The 12,367-nt window shown below is 46.0% G+C and overlaps 1 protein-coding gene across 3 annotated transcripts in view; it reads right to left on the reverse strand.

Moving 5' to 3' along the window:
- Positions 1 to 12,367, reverse strand: part of CD151 (CD151 molecule (Raph blood group)) — a 31,765-nt gene that overhangs the window by 11,004 nt on the left and 8,394 nt on the right. For 2 of the 3 annotated variants that reach the window (XM_036384173.1, XM_036384172.1), the window contains exons 2-4: positions 7,617 to 7,737; positions 2,222 to 2,325; positions 1,064 to 1,255 (exon numbers count right to left, since the gene is read on the reverse strand). In XM_036384173.1, the coding sequence (XP_036240066.1) occupies positions 1,064 to 1,255; positions 2,222 to 2,305 (276 nt within the window). In that variant the 5' untranslated portion in view covers positions 2,306 to 2,325; positions 7,617 to 7,737. The remainder of the gene's footprint in view (positions 1 to 1,063; positions 1,256 to 2,221; positions 2,326 to 7,616; positions 7,738 to 12,367) is intronic. The other variant, XM_054515033.1, reaches the window with a different exon arrangement.

Below are 12,367 nucleotides of genomic sequence, written 5' to 3' on the forward strand. Positions count from 1 at the left end.
TATGTAGCTTCTGGTGAGGGAAAAAGACAAAGAGAGATCTCTCTGGCATGGAGAGTTAGTGAAGCAAGGCCAAAACCAACTGCTACAGACCAGGAACCCACTGAACAAGCATCAGCAATGCACTCACTGTGTCTCCTTCTATATTTTATTCTTCCTCCCTGGCCCTACTCTGCCTCTCACAGGGATTATCAGGTCTGGATAGCAGTGAAGCATCAGGCTTGCTCACAACTCTTATTTCTGCTCCTCTATCCAAACTAAAGAGGAGAAATGGAGTCAGTCAGGTGAACAAGGATTTGCAAAGGGAGGAGGTGGTGGCTGAAGTATTTTTTTCTGTATCTGTGAATGCCAAGAGCCACTGATTGTTATTTCAGTCACTGCACTCACCACTGCAGCCCAGACACTAGAACAGACTGCTGCCACACTCCAGACTGAAAGGGAGATTTGAGAGGGAGCAAGCAAAACAGAAACCTCAGGGATGGTAAAAAACTTCAGTGTAGGTGGGTGAGCAGGGAGCTCAGGAAGTAACACAGAGAAAGCTGTAAAAGAAGCAGCAGATTATCAGAATAGTATGGCTCTTCTTTGTGGAAGCAAGACTAAAATAATTTTTTTGCAACTGAAGAAAATATTGGAAATGTCCTGATCTTTGACAACCAAGTGAAAAAGTGTATTAATCTGGCTTGAACCTAATGTCATTAAAAATTGAACCCAATGTCATTTTGTTACAGGTCTCTCATATTTTCCTCCCTCTTCCCATTTTCCAAAATAGAATACAGAATGAGCAAGGAAGAAGGAAGAGACAAAAGCCACAAGATTTTGTTTTGAATAGTTTCAAATAGATGTTCTCACATTAAGCACAGGTATTTCAACTACACTTTTTACTCTTGAACCATGCAGCACACTCTTTGTGTGGATGAAACGAAATGCTCCTGTCCCTGGGACATGGACAGCACTGCTGTCAGGAGCTGGAGACCTTAGTGATATTTGCTCTAGGACAAACAAATAAGGCTGGTGCACAACACAACCAAGATACTTCCCCCAAATAAAACAATCAAGCAAAACTCACCACTCGTAGCAAATTGCGCCGCTCTTTGAAGGTGGCACAGCACCCAAGGATGCCAGTGACCATGACCACCACCCCAGCCACCACCAGGATATAAGCAGTTGCAGAGTATGTGCTGGAGGAGAGCAGGCTGATGTAGTCACTCTTCTCAGCCAGGGTCCAGGCGCCCACTGCCATCACAGCCCCGCCAGCCAGCTGGGGAGAGAGAGAAGCAAGCAAATGAAGGGTGTCTGAGGCATGAACTTCCTCACCTCCCAGAGCAGCTGGACAGAGACAGCAGGATGTGCCAAAGCTCCCTCAGCTAGCCAAAGATGATCTACATTAAAGGATGGACTCACTGGGACTGGAGCAGGTCCTGAGCTTCCAGACACCCAGTTCAGCACCCCAGGCAGCCTGAGATGGAAGCCATCTAAACCATCTACCAGTGTACAGCAGTTTATGCTCAGACCACAGTCTTCCCAAATGTAGCCACACTGGGCTTTGGGCAAATAAAACATGTCAAATCTGTATGACCAACCTGGCTGGCTAAACTTTAACCCTTGTGACAAGTGAACACAGAGAACCCAACCACATCCCTAACATCCCTAGTGGTCCCCTCTCTCTTTGTAACCTTCAGCTTCCAGAGGGTTTTAAGCAGCTTCTGGTAAACTCAGACAGTTTTTCTTAAAGGTTTGATCTGGACAATCCATTGCTCTGTCCCATGCACTGAAGTAAAACACAATCCTTTGGCATCAGTAACTTTTGTGGTGGAAAGTATGACTCTAAGAAGCTCTAAAGTGGATCAGCTGCAAGAAGGTATGTGTCATCTGCCAGCACTCCCTCTGCCATTTTGAGAGGAGGAATGGCAAGGCAGTGGAGCCTTCAGGCTCTGGAAAAAGTAAACTAGGTGAAAAATCAAGGCTTATTTTCAGTCTTCCTGTAATTTTCTATATTTGGTAACATGACCTAGAAACAGCCACATGCTACAGTGCCAAACCATAACTTCTGCAGCCTGAGCAGCCAAGCCCCAGGGGTGACATTTCACCCAAGAGGACAAAGGCTGTGTCCTACTGACGTCAGCACTTCTTCCCAAAGACTTCATTACACCCAAGATTTCTGCACCCCTGACCCCAAAATTGCAGTGCCACCTCATTGCCTCTGACACAGACTGAGTTTTCTTACCCAGAAAAAGAAGTTGAAGATGAAGAGAAGATACTTCAGGCAGATGGTCCCACATGTTTCCTTCTTTTCTGTATACTCACGCATCTTTCTTGTTCACCAAGTTCCTAAAAAAAACAAAACAAACCAAAACCAGAAAAGCTTGAGTCAGTCATCACACCACTTCTCCCAGAGGGCAGCATCACTACCCTCCTCCTGCAAGACCTAACACTTGCAATCTTTTGAAGTAAGCTGGTGAACAAGCCATTCAGCTGACTTCAGGGACATAGGACAGTGCTTACTCAGATAAAGAGCTCTCCTATCCATAGATCCTAGACCTACACAATCCCAGGCCTGCTCTCCAGAAAATCCCAGTCTGGCTCCTGACTGCAGCCTGTAGCTGCTGTTCTGAAGGTGGCAACAGAAACCCTGGTCTCTGATATTTATGGAATAATCTGTCTCCAAATAATATTATCCTCTCACTGGCATTAGTTACAGCTGCCTTAAATAGATCCTTCTCTAAGTTTGGGCTATTTTTGATCTTTACAACTGTAACTGGGAACACACTTGTTATATGTTCAGATGTCCTATCCTTTTTGAACCCCAGCAGTCTGTTGGAGTAATTAATTCTCTTCTTCACTGCTTACTTTCCATGGCCCTTCTCACTGGCTGGCTGTCCTCCAGGGCACTAAGAGACTGTCCCAGCCACTAAGAGGAAGAAAACAACCCTTGGCTTCAGATGATCTGACAGCATAAAATGCCCCTGCAGATATGTAAGGTATGGGATTTTGGTGTGAGCCAGTCCCAGTGCAGTGTTACAGACCTGCTGCACCCTGGAGCAGGTTTCCCAGAAGTGGGTCTGCAGCAAGCACAGCTCCACATTACTTCTCTGCCTGTTGTTCAGACCTCAAAGTCTGAACCTCTCAAAAAAATATCCTCATCACTGCCTGACCAGGAAGAGAGGACAAAAGCACTGCACAGAGTATTGCTGCCAGCATCACCTTTGTGAGGCAGGATGCAGAAGTGCAACCAAATCGTCACCACTTGCATTCAATTAAAAAATCATCTCTTTCCTCCCACACCAGCCAGTAAGGAATGATGCAAACATCGTGCACCAACATCGGAATGCAATGTTTTTTCTAAACCAGCAATTTCCCTGGAAGAAGGAAGGCAAACAGCCTCTACGTTTTTCCAGAGGCATGGAGTTCATGCTTAGTTAATAAACAAAACTTCTTCACACCAGTGATGCAAACTCCCTCCAGGGAGCCAATGCAGCTACACCCAGGTATGCAGTACAGACTCATCTACCTTGGCAAAACACCTGACAGCAAAGAAAGTGAGAAACAGGTACACACAGCCAGGCTGCACATCAGCTGACTATCAGCATTATCTTTGCCACCACACTTCTAATGTCTGGCTTCAGAGCCAGAGGAATCAAGGCTGGGAACAGCAGTTGCCCATTCTGCAGCATAACTGTATTTTATTTGCAGGAAACTATTTCCTCGTGCTTCATGCCAGCCCACTCAAAATCCCCAGCCAGGCCCCTGCTTTAGAAACTAACAAATGAAGCTAACAAGAAAAGCAAGAGTGCAAACATGCCAACAGTCCCACCCATGCCCTTCCCCATCACCATTTCACAAGAAAGCATTTTTCTCTGAAATAACATCTGGCAACAGCAGTTGGCAGAATTCTGCTTCACTGGCAAAGGGAGCAGCTCTGAGATGGTGGCACAGATCAAGGAGAACAACTCTTCAGAGTTATCTCCAGAAGAGATCATAACCTCCAGCAATGCTCAGATTAATTACCATGTTGCAGCACAAAAGTGCCCCGGGCTTTGGGAAGGAATGGATGCTGATGGTACTGCATGCACTGACCAGGCTTGCAAATTCTCCATGAGAAGAACGGAGAACGCCCCAAGAACACAGCATTCATGGAAGGTGACAGATTTACAGTTGCCAGAGGCTTCATTAAGCCACAGAACAAGAATGACAGCAGCAAGGCAGCCACACATGCCTGCACAACTCAGAACAGGTACCTCAGCCCAGATCTGAGAGATGCCTTCCAGTAACAGGACTTCTGGCTACCCCTTCCAATATCAGGGCTGCATGTAGAGGAACATGCACTGCAGGCTTGCAGAGACTGACCAGGGGATGCTAACCAGGCTTCCTGTCCTTAGGCTCCTTGGCTCAGTTTCCCTCTTGCTCCCAAGGATTTTAGGAACCAGCCCTCCTTCATTGCTTCCTTTCTTCCATCCATCCCCTACATACTGCCATACAGCAGGTGCTGGCCCCTAGCAAGGGATACTAACTTGTCCCTCCTTCTGATCCAAGAGCTCAGAAATCCCAGTCACAGCTCCATCTAGTCCAGGGTGAGGACTGGGCAGACACACAGCTGAGCCTGCACTTGCATCAGATGACAGACAGTCTGAAACCCCCCTCAAGACTGCAGGTCCTGCTGCACCCAGCACTGGGTACAGGCCTTTCAGGCAGCCTGGCTTCGCTGCTGGCAGGAGAGGATATGCCTGTTTCCAGAAAGCTGGCAGGGAACAGCTGCAGGTTTATAAAGCAGGGTGAATCACCAGGGATGGCAGACCATGAATCAGAACGCAATCAGGGCTGTCTCCTGTCTGATCTATCCTTCCTAGCCAGGAGCAGAGCTGATGGCTCTGGCTGCCTCTGCACGCTCAATGACTCACCCAGCCAACTATTCAGGGAAAGGCAGCTCTGCAGACCCTCTTTTTGGAAATGGTGTTTGTGCTCCTTGCCTCACACAGGGTGATCTGCTGCCTCCCATCACCTGCAAAGACAGGGTCAGGCTTCAGGGAGCTATCCTGGTCTTCAGGGAAAGCAAGAGAGGGCAGGAGACTACAGTGAAAGGCTTTTCCCGAGGAGCCCCAGCAGTGGGAGGGGGGAACCACAAGCTGCTTCCCAGGTTTAGGGTCACTTCAGGCTCTGAGCCTCATGGTCCCAAAAAGCACAGAGGTGTTGATCAGTGTCACAGCACCAGGATGAATATGAGGGCCTCATCCTGAATTCACTGACATAGCCAGGGTCTCTTGCCTTCAGCCATCCTTGTAACAAACCCTCAGAACTGATATGAATCACTCTTGAAACCGGACAAGGAGCAGCAACAGTAATTAACACACATAATTCTGTTCTATTTTAAACACTGTGGAAAAAACCTGTTCTGAATCACTATCAATAATTACACATGAGCTCTCTGATGAACAGGAAATGGAAAGCTCTGCCACAAGGGTATATTTACAATTACATAAAAACACATTAATTAAACATAAGCTTCATAATGGGAAGTACTGTGCTAACTGAAAAAGTGGTTAGAAGACTAAAAGTATTTCCATAATGAAGTTTACTTGGTCCAGTCCAACAGACACTAGCTTCATCAGCAAGTTAAATTTCAGCAAGCAATCAAGGAATGCAGGCTGTGAAATTGAGTCCCACCATGGAAAGAAGTATTTTTATGGAAGTCACAAGAATCAACAAGAGGTTCCTACAATGCCCACACACACACACTGCAATAGAAATGACAGAGAGAAATAATTCTCTAGGGAAAACAAAATGCATTAAGCTGAGAGGAAAAAACAAGTGACAGAACCTGTAGATGAAAAGGAGGGGTAACAGTCTGAAGATTAATTCAAGAAACTGGGAGTTGAACAGCTTGAATCCAGCTTCCCACTCTGACACAGACTTTGTGCACAGATTTGGGCAAGTCTCTCAGTCTGACCCCTTGCCTCTCCCTTCCTCTCCAGTTCAAGACCCTCATCTTTCTCTAAACCCAGTGATTTTATGAGGCTCTGCACTGATGCTCTGAGCTGATGGAGGAATGCCAGCTGAGAGGCATGACAGGCTCCAGGTGACTGGCAAATTGGCAAAAGCCCGACAACAACACGATTTCACAGATTCAAAAGTGCTTTTGCCTGCAAAGACTACTTCAGCCAGTGAACTGGAACAACCTCTTTTATGATTAGCAAAATACATACTTATAATGAGAGGAATGCCTGGTAAAGCGATTTTGGCAATAATTTATGAGGCTTACTGGTTTAAATACATCAGAGATTGAGAGATGCTAACAATGAAATATACGAGTAACAGTGAATAACAGTGAAATAACAGTGAAGCAAGGAGAAACCTAAGCAAATGTCTCAAAAAGATAAAAGAGATAAAGAGTGAGCTCATCCTGCCCTGTGTGACTGCAAGCCACAGCCTCCTAGGAGGGTAAGAATATACAGTACATGACTGCCAGCAAGGCTGGGATCACATCAAACATGAAACCATTCTATATCTGATTTTCTTGGGCTCTCATCCTACCATGACTGAACCCTTAGGACAAACCAGACTACAAGAGCTCACCAGAAGTTGAACAGTATGGCTCCAGTTCTGGGTGCTGAGCATCTGGGAACACAAGCACTGCACAGACAACTGTGAAACCTAAAATTCCAATGGCAGGACTTGCTCTGTGTGTTCCACACCACACCACTGTATTTTTCTTTGCAGACCCAGAGGCACACATAAGCATGCACACACAGCCCAGCTCAGAAAGCATATGACATGCGCACACACACACACACACTCTCCTGCTGGATAGACATTCATTTAGTCATCCCAGACACTGCTTGGTACATTTGCCTCAACTTGCACAGTAACAGCACTTAATTAAACAGCAAAGAAAGCCAGGCCTCCAGGCTTTTTCTGCACAACCTGCCCTAAAGCAGCAAATGACAGATGGGGAAGAAATAATGCCAAAGAAAATTAATAGCTCCCAGGCCATTAAAAGCATCATTATTTAAAAGTATTGATTTTTGAGGGATAGCAAGCAAATTGGTATCCAACACATCAGTGACAACTATTCCACAGATAACTCACACACCACAACTTAGATAACTTCTAACACCTTTGCCAAAGCACATAAGAAAGACTTGCTGCAGGAAATCCCACTGCACCTATGCTGTAACAAAAGTGCAACCACTGTGCACACTGCTGGCTTGGAGGGAAATGTTCCACTGGAGACGACGTGAGCTGGGCCAGATAACCCTGGCAGCCATCAGCAAACAAAGCAGACATCCTTCCCTTGGTATGTGCAGTGCAGGTGTGGGCCAAGAACTTTAATCTTCAGCAAACTCACTGACATTCTTCGTCAAGGCTAAACTCCAGCCTTTGGAAGCATGACCTCTCTTGAGTTCCCTCTCTGTAAGATGAAAACATTACCACTGACACTTTACCTACCCCTCTGAACATCCTCAGAAAGGGCCTCCAGCTGCCAGAAAGCAGCTAAAAGTAACTTAAGTAAAGCCTTCCCAGGAGAGGAATTCTAAAGCTTGCAGGTAAAGAGGTCAAATTCAGACCGTGTGCCATTATCCACCCCAAACTGACAGGCAACATGGATCAGCAGTCTTGACACTGACCTTTCACCACCAAAGCAGGTGACAGCACCAGTGCAAATGTTCAGTCCTCTTCAAAGGCTTTTTTCCACCCCCTCTCTTCTTGCTGGCTCTAGTCTGCTGCTGGATTTAGGAAAGCGGAAAGCTGAAGGAAAAAAGAAGAGAGATGCAGAGAATCATGAACTATGCCAAAGACTATTCTGAAATCAATATATGATTATATGCCTTGCCATCAAGTCCTTTAAGTAGAGAGCCCATGATTTCAGAATAACTCTTATGAATGCATTTGATTAAAGTGCAAAGTGTGCACTGGATAACAGGGAAGAGCTTAACTGCAGCAGGGGGGAGCATGAATATCTTCTGCTGGTAGAAAGCTGTCAGGACAGGTTTGTATTTACTGCTGCATCCTGTAAAAGCTGCTATCAATTCTGTCAAGGCTGTGTACACAAAATGACAGCTCATTCTGTTGGAAAAGGCCTGAAAGCAACTCCATGAGAAAGCTCAGGAAGATCCTTCTGTGCAGTGCAAAGCCCTTCTTGGTGTTAGTGCCTCCAAGTGATCAAGTTTTCAACCTGGTCATGAGCAACCCCATCCTCTCTCTTTCCTCAGCTCTCCCTTGATGAAGCCATGTAGCCACTGATAGCCACACTCCAGTCATGGGATTCATCCCATCAAGATTCACTCATGGCAGGTAGGTTGTGGCTTTCTAGCAGCACAGTGGCTTCCAGGTCCTCCCGTTTGTCGCCCACACTGAGTGTACCAGACACCTCACCTGGGCTGTCAGCCACATCACCTTTTTAGAAATATCCTCCAGTGTACCCAGCACATGGCAGAGCAACAGGCTGAGGGCCCTTGCTAGCACTCCATCCCTCTGACCTTGGTGTGTCATCCCATGGCTTGTCACTTCTGTGGAGGCAGCTAGGCTGCATTAAGGCTGCTGTACTGGCAAACAGCCTCTAGCATCCTCTTTTTTCTCTGCTTTTCTAAGGTAGAGGGTCCCAAACTAGCAACACATCTTCTTTTATAACCAGCTTGGATTACCCCTGCTTCCATTCCCTATGAAAAATGATGCCAATAAGAGCTAGAAATTTGTTGATTTACATTACTACACAGCCTCTAGACCACAAAAACAGCTCTTCAGAGAAACAAGTGGAAATGCCATTTCTTGCACCACTGGAAAGTAGGCCAAACCAAGTTCTTGGGCTTGTTAATTAAAAGTCAGATAAGGGAACTTTCTGAGGAGCTAGGGAGAAGAGAAAAGGCACAGTCACCTAGAAGGCAAGCAATAGTTCTTAATCCTCCCGAGGCTGAGCCCAAGCTCTCCAAGACCAGCCCTAGTGCCCTGCCCTTTACTCATCTGCTTCATGCAGCTCCCACACTCCTGGCTTTTCAGAAGGGAAAGCTGATCCAGGACATAAAGCTCAATGCTTTTGTTTTCCATCTCAGCATTTTGGAACGTGCTGCAAAGTCAAAGTACTTGTGCCTTGGACTGGGGAGAATGCAAAACATAAGTCAGGCATCCACAGAGGAGGAAAAGCTCCTTCTAAAGAATTGTCATTTAAATTTAGGGAGGAGAGGGGGGACAGGTACACAGAACAGATTTTGGTCAAAATCCCTCCTTCTTGACATCTTTGGCAGACCCTGCTTGACCCTACCTCTTGACTGGGAGAGCACTTTTCCAAAGAACTGAGAGAGGGTAAGTTTGTTCCCATTCTGGGAGCCTGGGAGGATCTCATATCAACAGTCTGTGTCAAAGCAACATCTCCATGGGCACAGGACAGCCCTGCTGTCACCCCTCAGAATGCTTGCCAAATCCCTCCTTTCTTCTGCCCTGGCTCAAGGTGCTGTGTTTTGAATAGACCCCTCAAGAGAGATGCAGCCTCCATACTCCTGCTCATTTTGATAAGAACCAAGTATCCAGAGAGGAGCTGCATGCCTAGTACACCTGAGCAGTCACCTGCTCTTTGAGACAAGACTGTCTCTGCAGAGAAGAGCATTCAGACCTTTCATTCATATTTTCAAGACTGTTTACTCCCCCAGGGGAGGGGCTTACTGAAGCATAAATAACAACAAGCATAAATTTCAAACTCAGCAAGGATTTACATGTTCAGCACCACCCACATACCTGCAAATTAAGTGTTTTATGAGGGAGTTAGCCAAACTGGGTGAGGCAATGCCTGGCTGCAGAATCTTTGAGGATAACAAGGACCTTGGCATAAAACCAATTTTACAACCATTAAGAAAAGAAAGCATAAGAGAGTAAGATAAGAGTGATCGAGCGTGCCTGGGACTGTGTGTCTGTACCCTAGCACTGTTTCACTACAGAGCAAACAAAAAGCCCTTCCCTGACAAAACATTCACTCAGCCACAACCTGAGAGCACAAACCCCATGTCTCCTACTCCCAGAAGTGGGAAGCAGGGAAACAAGCAGCCCCTCCAAGGACCTAGTCCCCATCAGGAGCTGGAAGGCAGGCAGAGACCAGCACCCACTGTGTGACCAAGAGAAACTCCTTCTGCGTCAAACAACCTCCTCTTGTATCCCACAAGGCCTCCTTTATCCTGAAGGATCCCAAAGCACTTCACGCTATTTATACACAGGAACCACTTCAACCATCATTGAGCTGAGGAGAGGAACAATAACCTTCTCTTTTCTCCCACTGGAAGCTGCAGAAATCAGTGCCTGGCTATGTTTGCAGAGAGCTCATAGCAATGAGGGTTTGACACAACAAGGAGCAATAGTTCAGATAGGTCAGGGTCAGCCAACAGACAAGGCAAACTCTTCACTGCAGCCCACTATTGGTATTTTAAACTCTGTTTTCCCAACCTGCTCATGGGCATTGTGGGGTTCTTTTTGTTTCGGGTTTTCTTTTCCTTTTTTTCTTTTTATTTTTAAGCAGGGCTTTGTCTGCACTGGAGAATTTACCAGTAGCATTAAACCACATTTCTAAACAAAACATTTTGTGCAGAATCAGCTTTCTGCCTGATCCCTTCCTATTCATTATCTTCCTATTCATCCCATTCATTTTGAGCCCAGTGCTCAGAAGCAAAGCCACTGGGTTCTCAGTGTTTTCAGAGAGTGCTCACAAAACCTCCCTGCCCTGTAGCCATGCCAGTACTAGAACCAAGTCAACAAGCACTAAAAGTCCTGGGAAGATGGAAATCCTCCCAGCATCCACAAAGCCTATTCAAAGCACTCTCCAAATAAAGTAGCAGTGATAACCATTTTTTCACTCTCTGCAAAAAGCTGGGTTTTTACACAGTGGTTTGAGCTGAGGGCAAAGACTAACCACAGAGCACGTGCTGCATTGTAGCTACTACACAGTCACTCAAAATTTGGCTGCAGTCTCAGTGCACTTTTGTTCCCTATAAATCTGTACATTGAAAAGGTGCCCACCTAAAAGCCAGTAGATTTTCTACCTCCCCACAGTGTCAGGTGCATATCCCATGGCAGATTGTCATCTTCACTGCGCCAAACTCACAAACAAATCATAGGGCTTAAAATCCCACTCTTAAAAACTTATGCAGCAGTATTTGGAAGAGAGAGCAGGCAATTTGTGTGCCCTACAAGGTACATCTCTAGCCTCTCAATCACAGTGTTCTCTAATCTCACTGCCTGAAAGATCCTCTGCCTCCTCAAAGAACCCCAATAAAGAAAAAAGAGAGCAGGTTATAACAGGAGCACAGAGAGATTAAGTGCCTCTCCCAGCAGAGAGAAGGGGTGAATTTCCCCTCCCCAACATCCATCCTCCAGCAGCCAAGCTGTCCTGTCTTCTGGAAGACCAATGCTTTATAAGACCTTATAAACCATAAAGTTTTCAAGTTATTTGTTAGCACTCACTGCCTTGCCTGTGCCCAAGACACCTGACTGCAAACAGCACAAAGCAAGAGGTGCACAAAAATCCACACTAGCTCTAGCTTTTGTACAAAACTTGTTTTGTTTTGAGCGAGTTGGTCCTGTTCTCACTTTCTGTGGTGCAAAGAAGGAAAGCAAGTCTCTGGAGTCATCCTACACATCTTTCCCAGGCAGCCTGCCTCAGAGTGAACTCCACTAAAATCACATTTTAAAAGCAGTTGACAAGGGATTTGGCAGTGGAAACCAAGGTTAACATTCTTACTGCTTCAGACCTGTTGCTGATTAGCTCAGGACTGGTGCCAGCCATGCCAGAGCAAACCTGAGCATGCCAGCAGTGGAGCAGGTACCTGCTGTACCAGGAATGGGGTGATGCACTTTGCAGTGCACTGGCACACAGACAGAAAAGGGAACATCATTTTCTACACAGGATATCCTCATGTGGGAGCACTCACATCTGGAAATACCCACTTTTCTAACAGCAGCACCACGAATGGACAAGAAATCTCTTCTGACCATCAGTCCTTATATACATCCCCAGTAACATTGTCTCTGGAGGTGTTCTGAAGTGGTCACTGAACGATTTGAGGAATTATATTCCTCTCCACAGCTAAAATCACTTTATTAGAGTCAGATCAAATATCAAGCAGCAGTCAAGGGCAATTAAATGACATTTAATTTCCCAGAGCTGTAAGTCGAAGTTCATAGGAGCTCTCTCTCTCCTGTTGCTATAGGAGCAGTGCTGGAAACAATGCTCAATCAACGCTACATAAGGCTGCCTTGAAAAGGATCGTTCTTCCAGTAAAATTAAACAACTCCCAGCCAAAAATAAAACATTCCTCCCCCTTCTGCCCTGCCCTTGTGCAGCACGTTTTAATGACTCCACCAAAACCATTTACGCAGCTGTTTTTGGAGCAGCCTGCAA

Source organism: Molothrus ater, chromosome 6 (assembly GCF_012460135.2).
Source record: "Molothrus ater isolate BHLD 08-10-18 breed brown headed cowbird chromosome 6, BPBGC_Mater_1.1, whole genome shotgun sequence".
Classification (NCBI taxonomy): Eukaryota; Metazoa; Chordata; class Aves; order Passeriformes; family Icteridae; genus Molothrus; species Molothrus ater.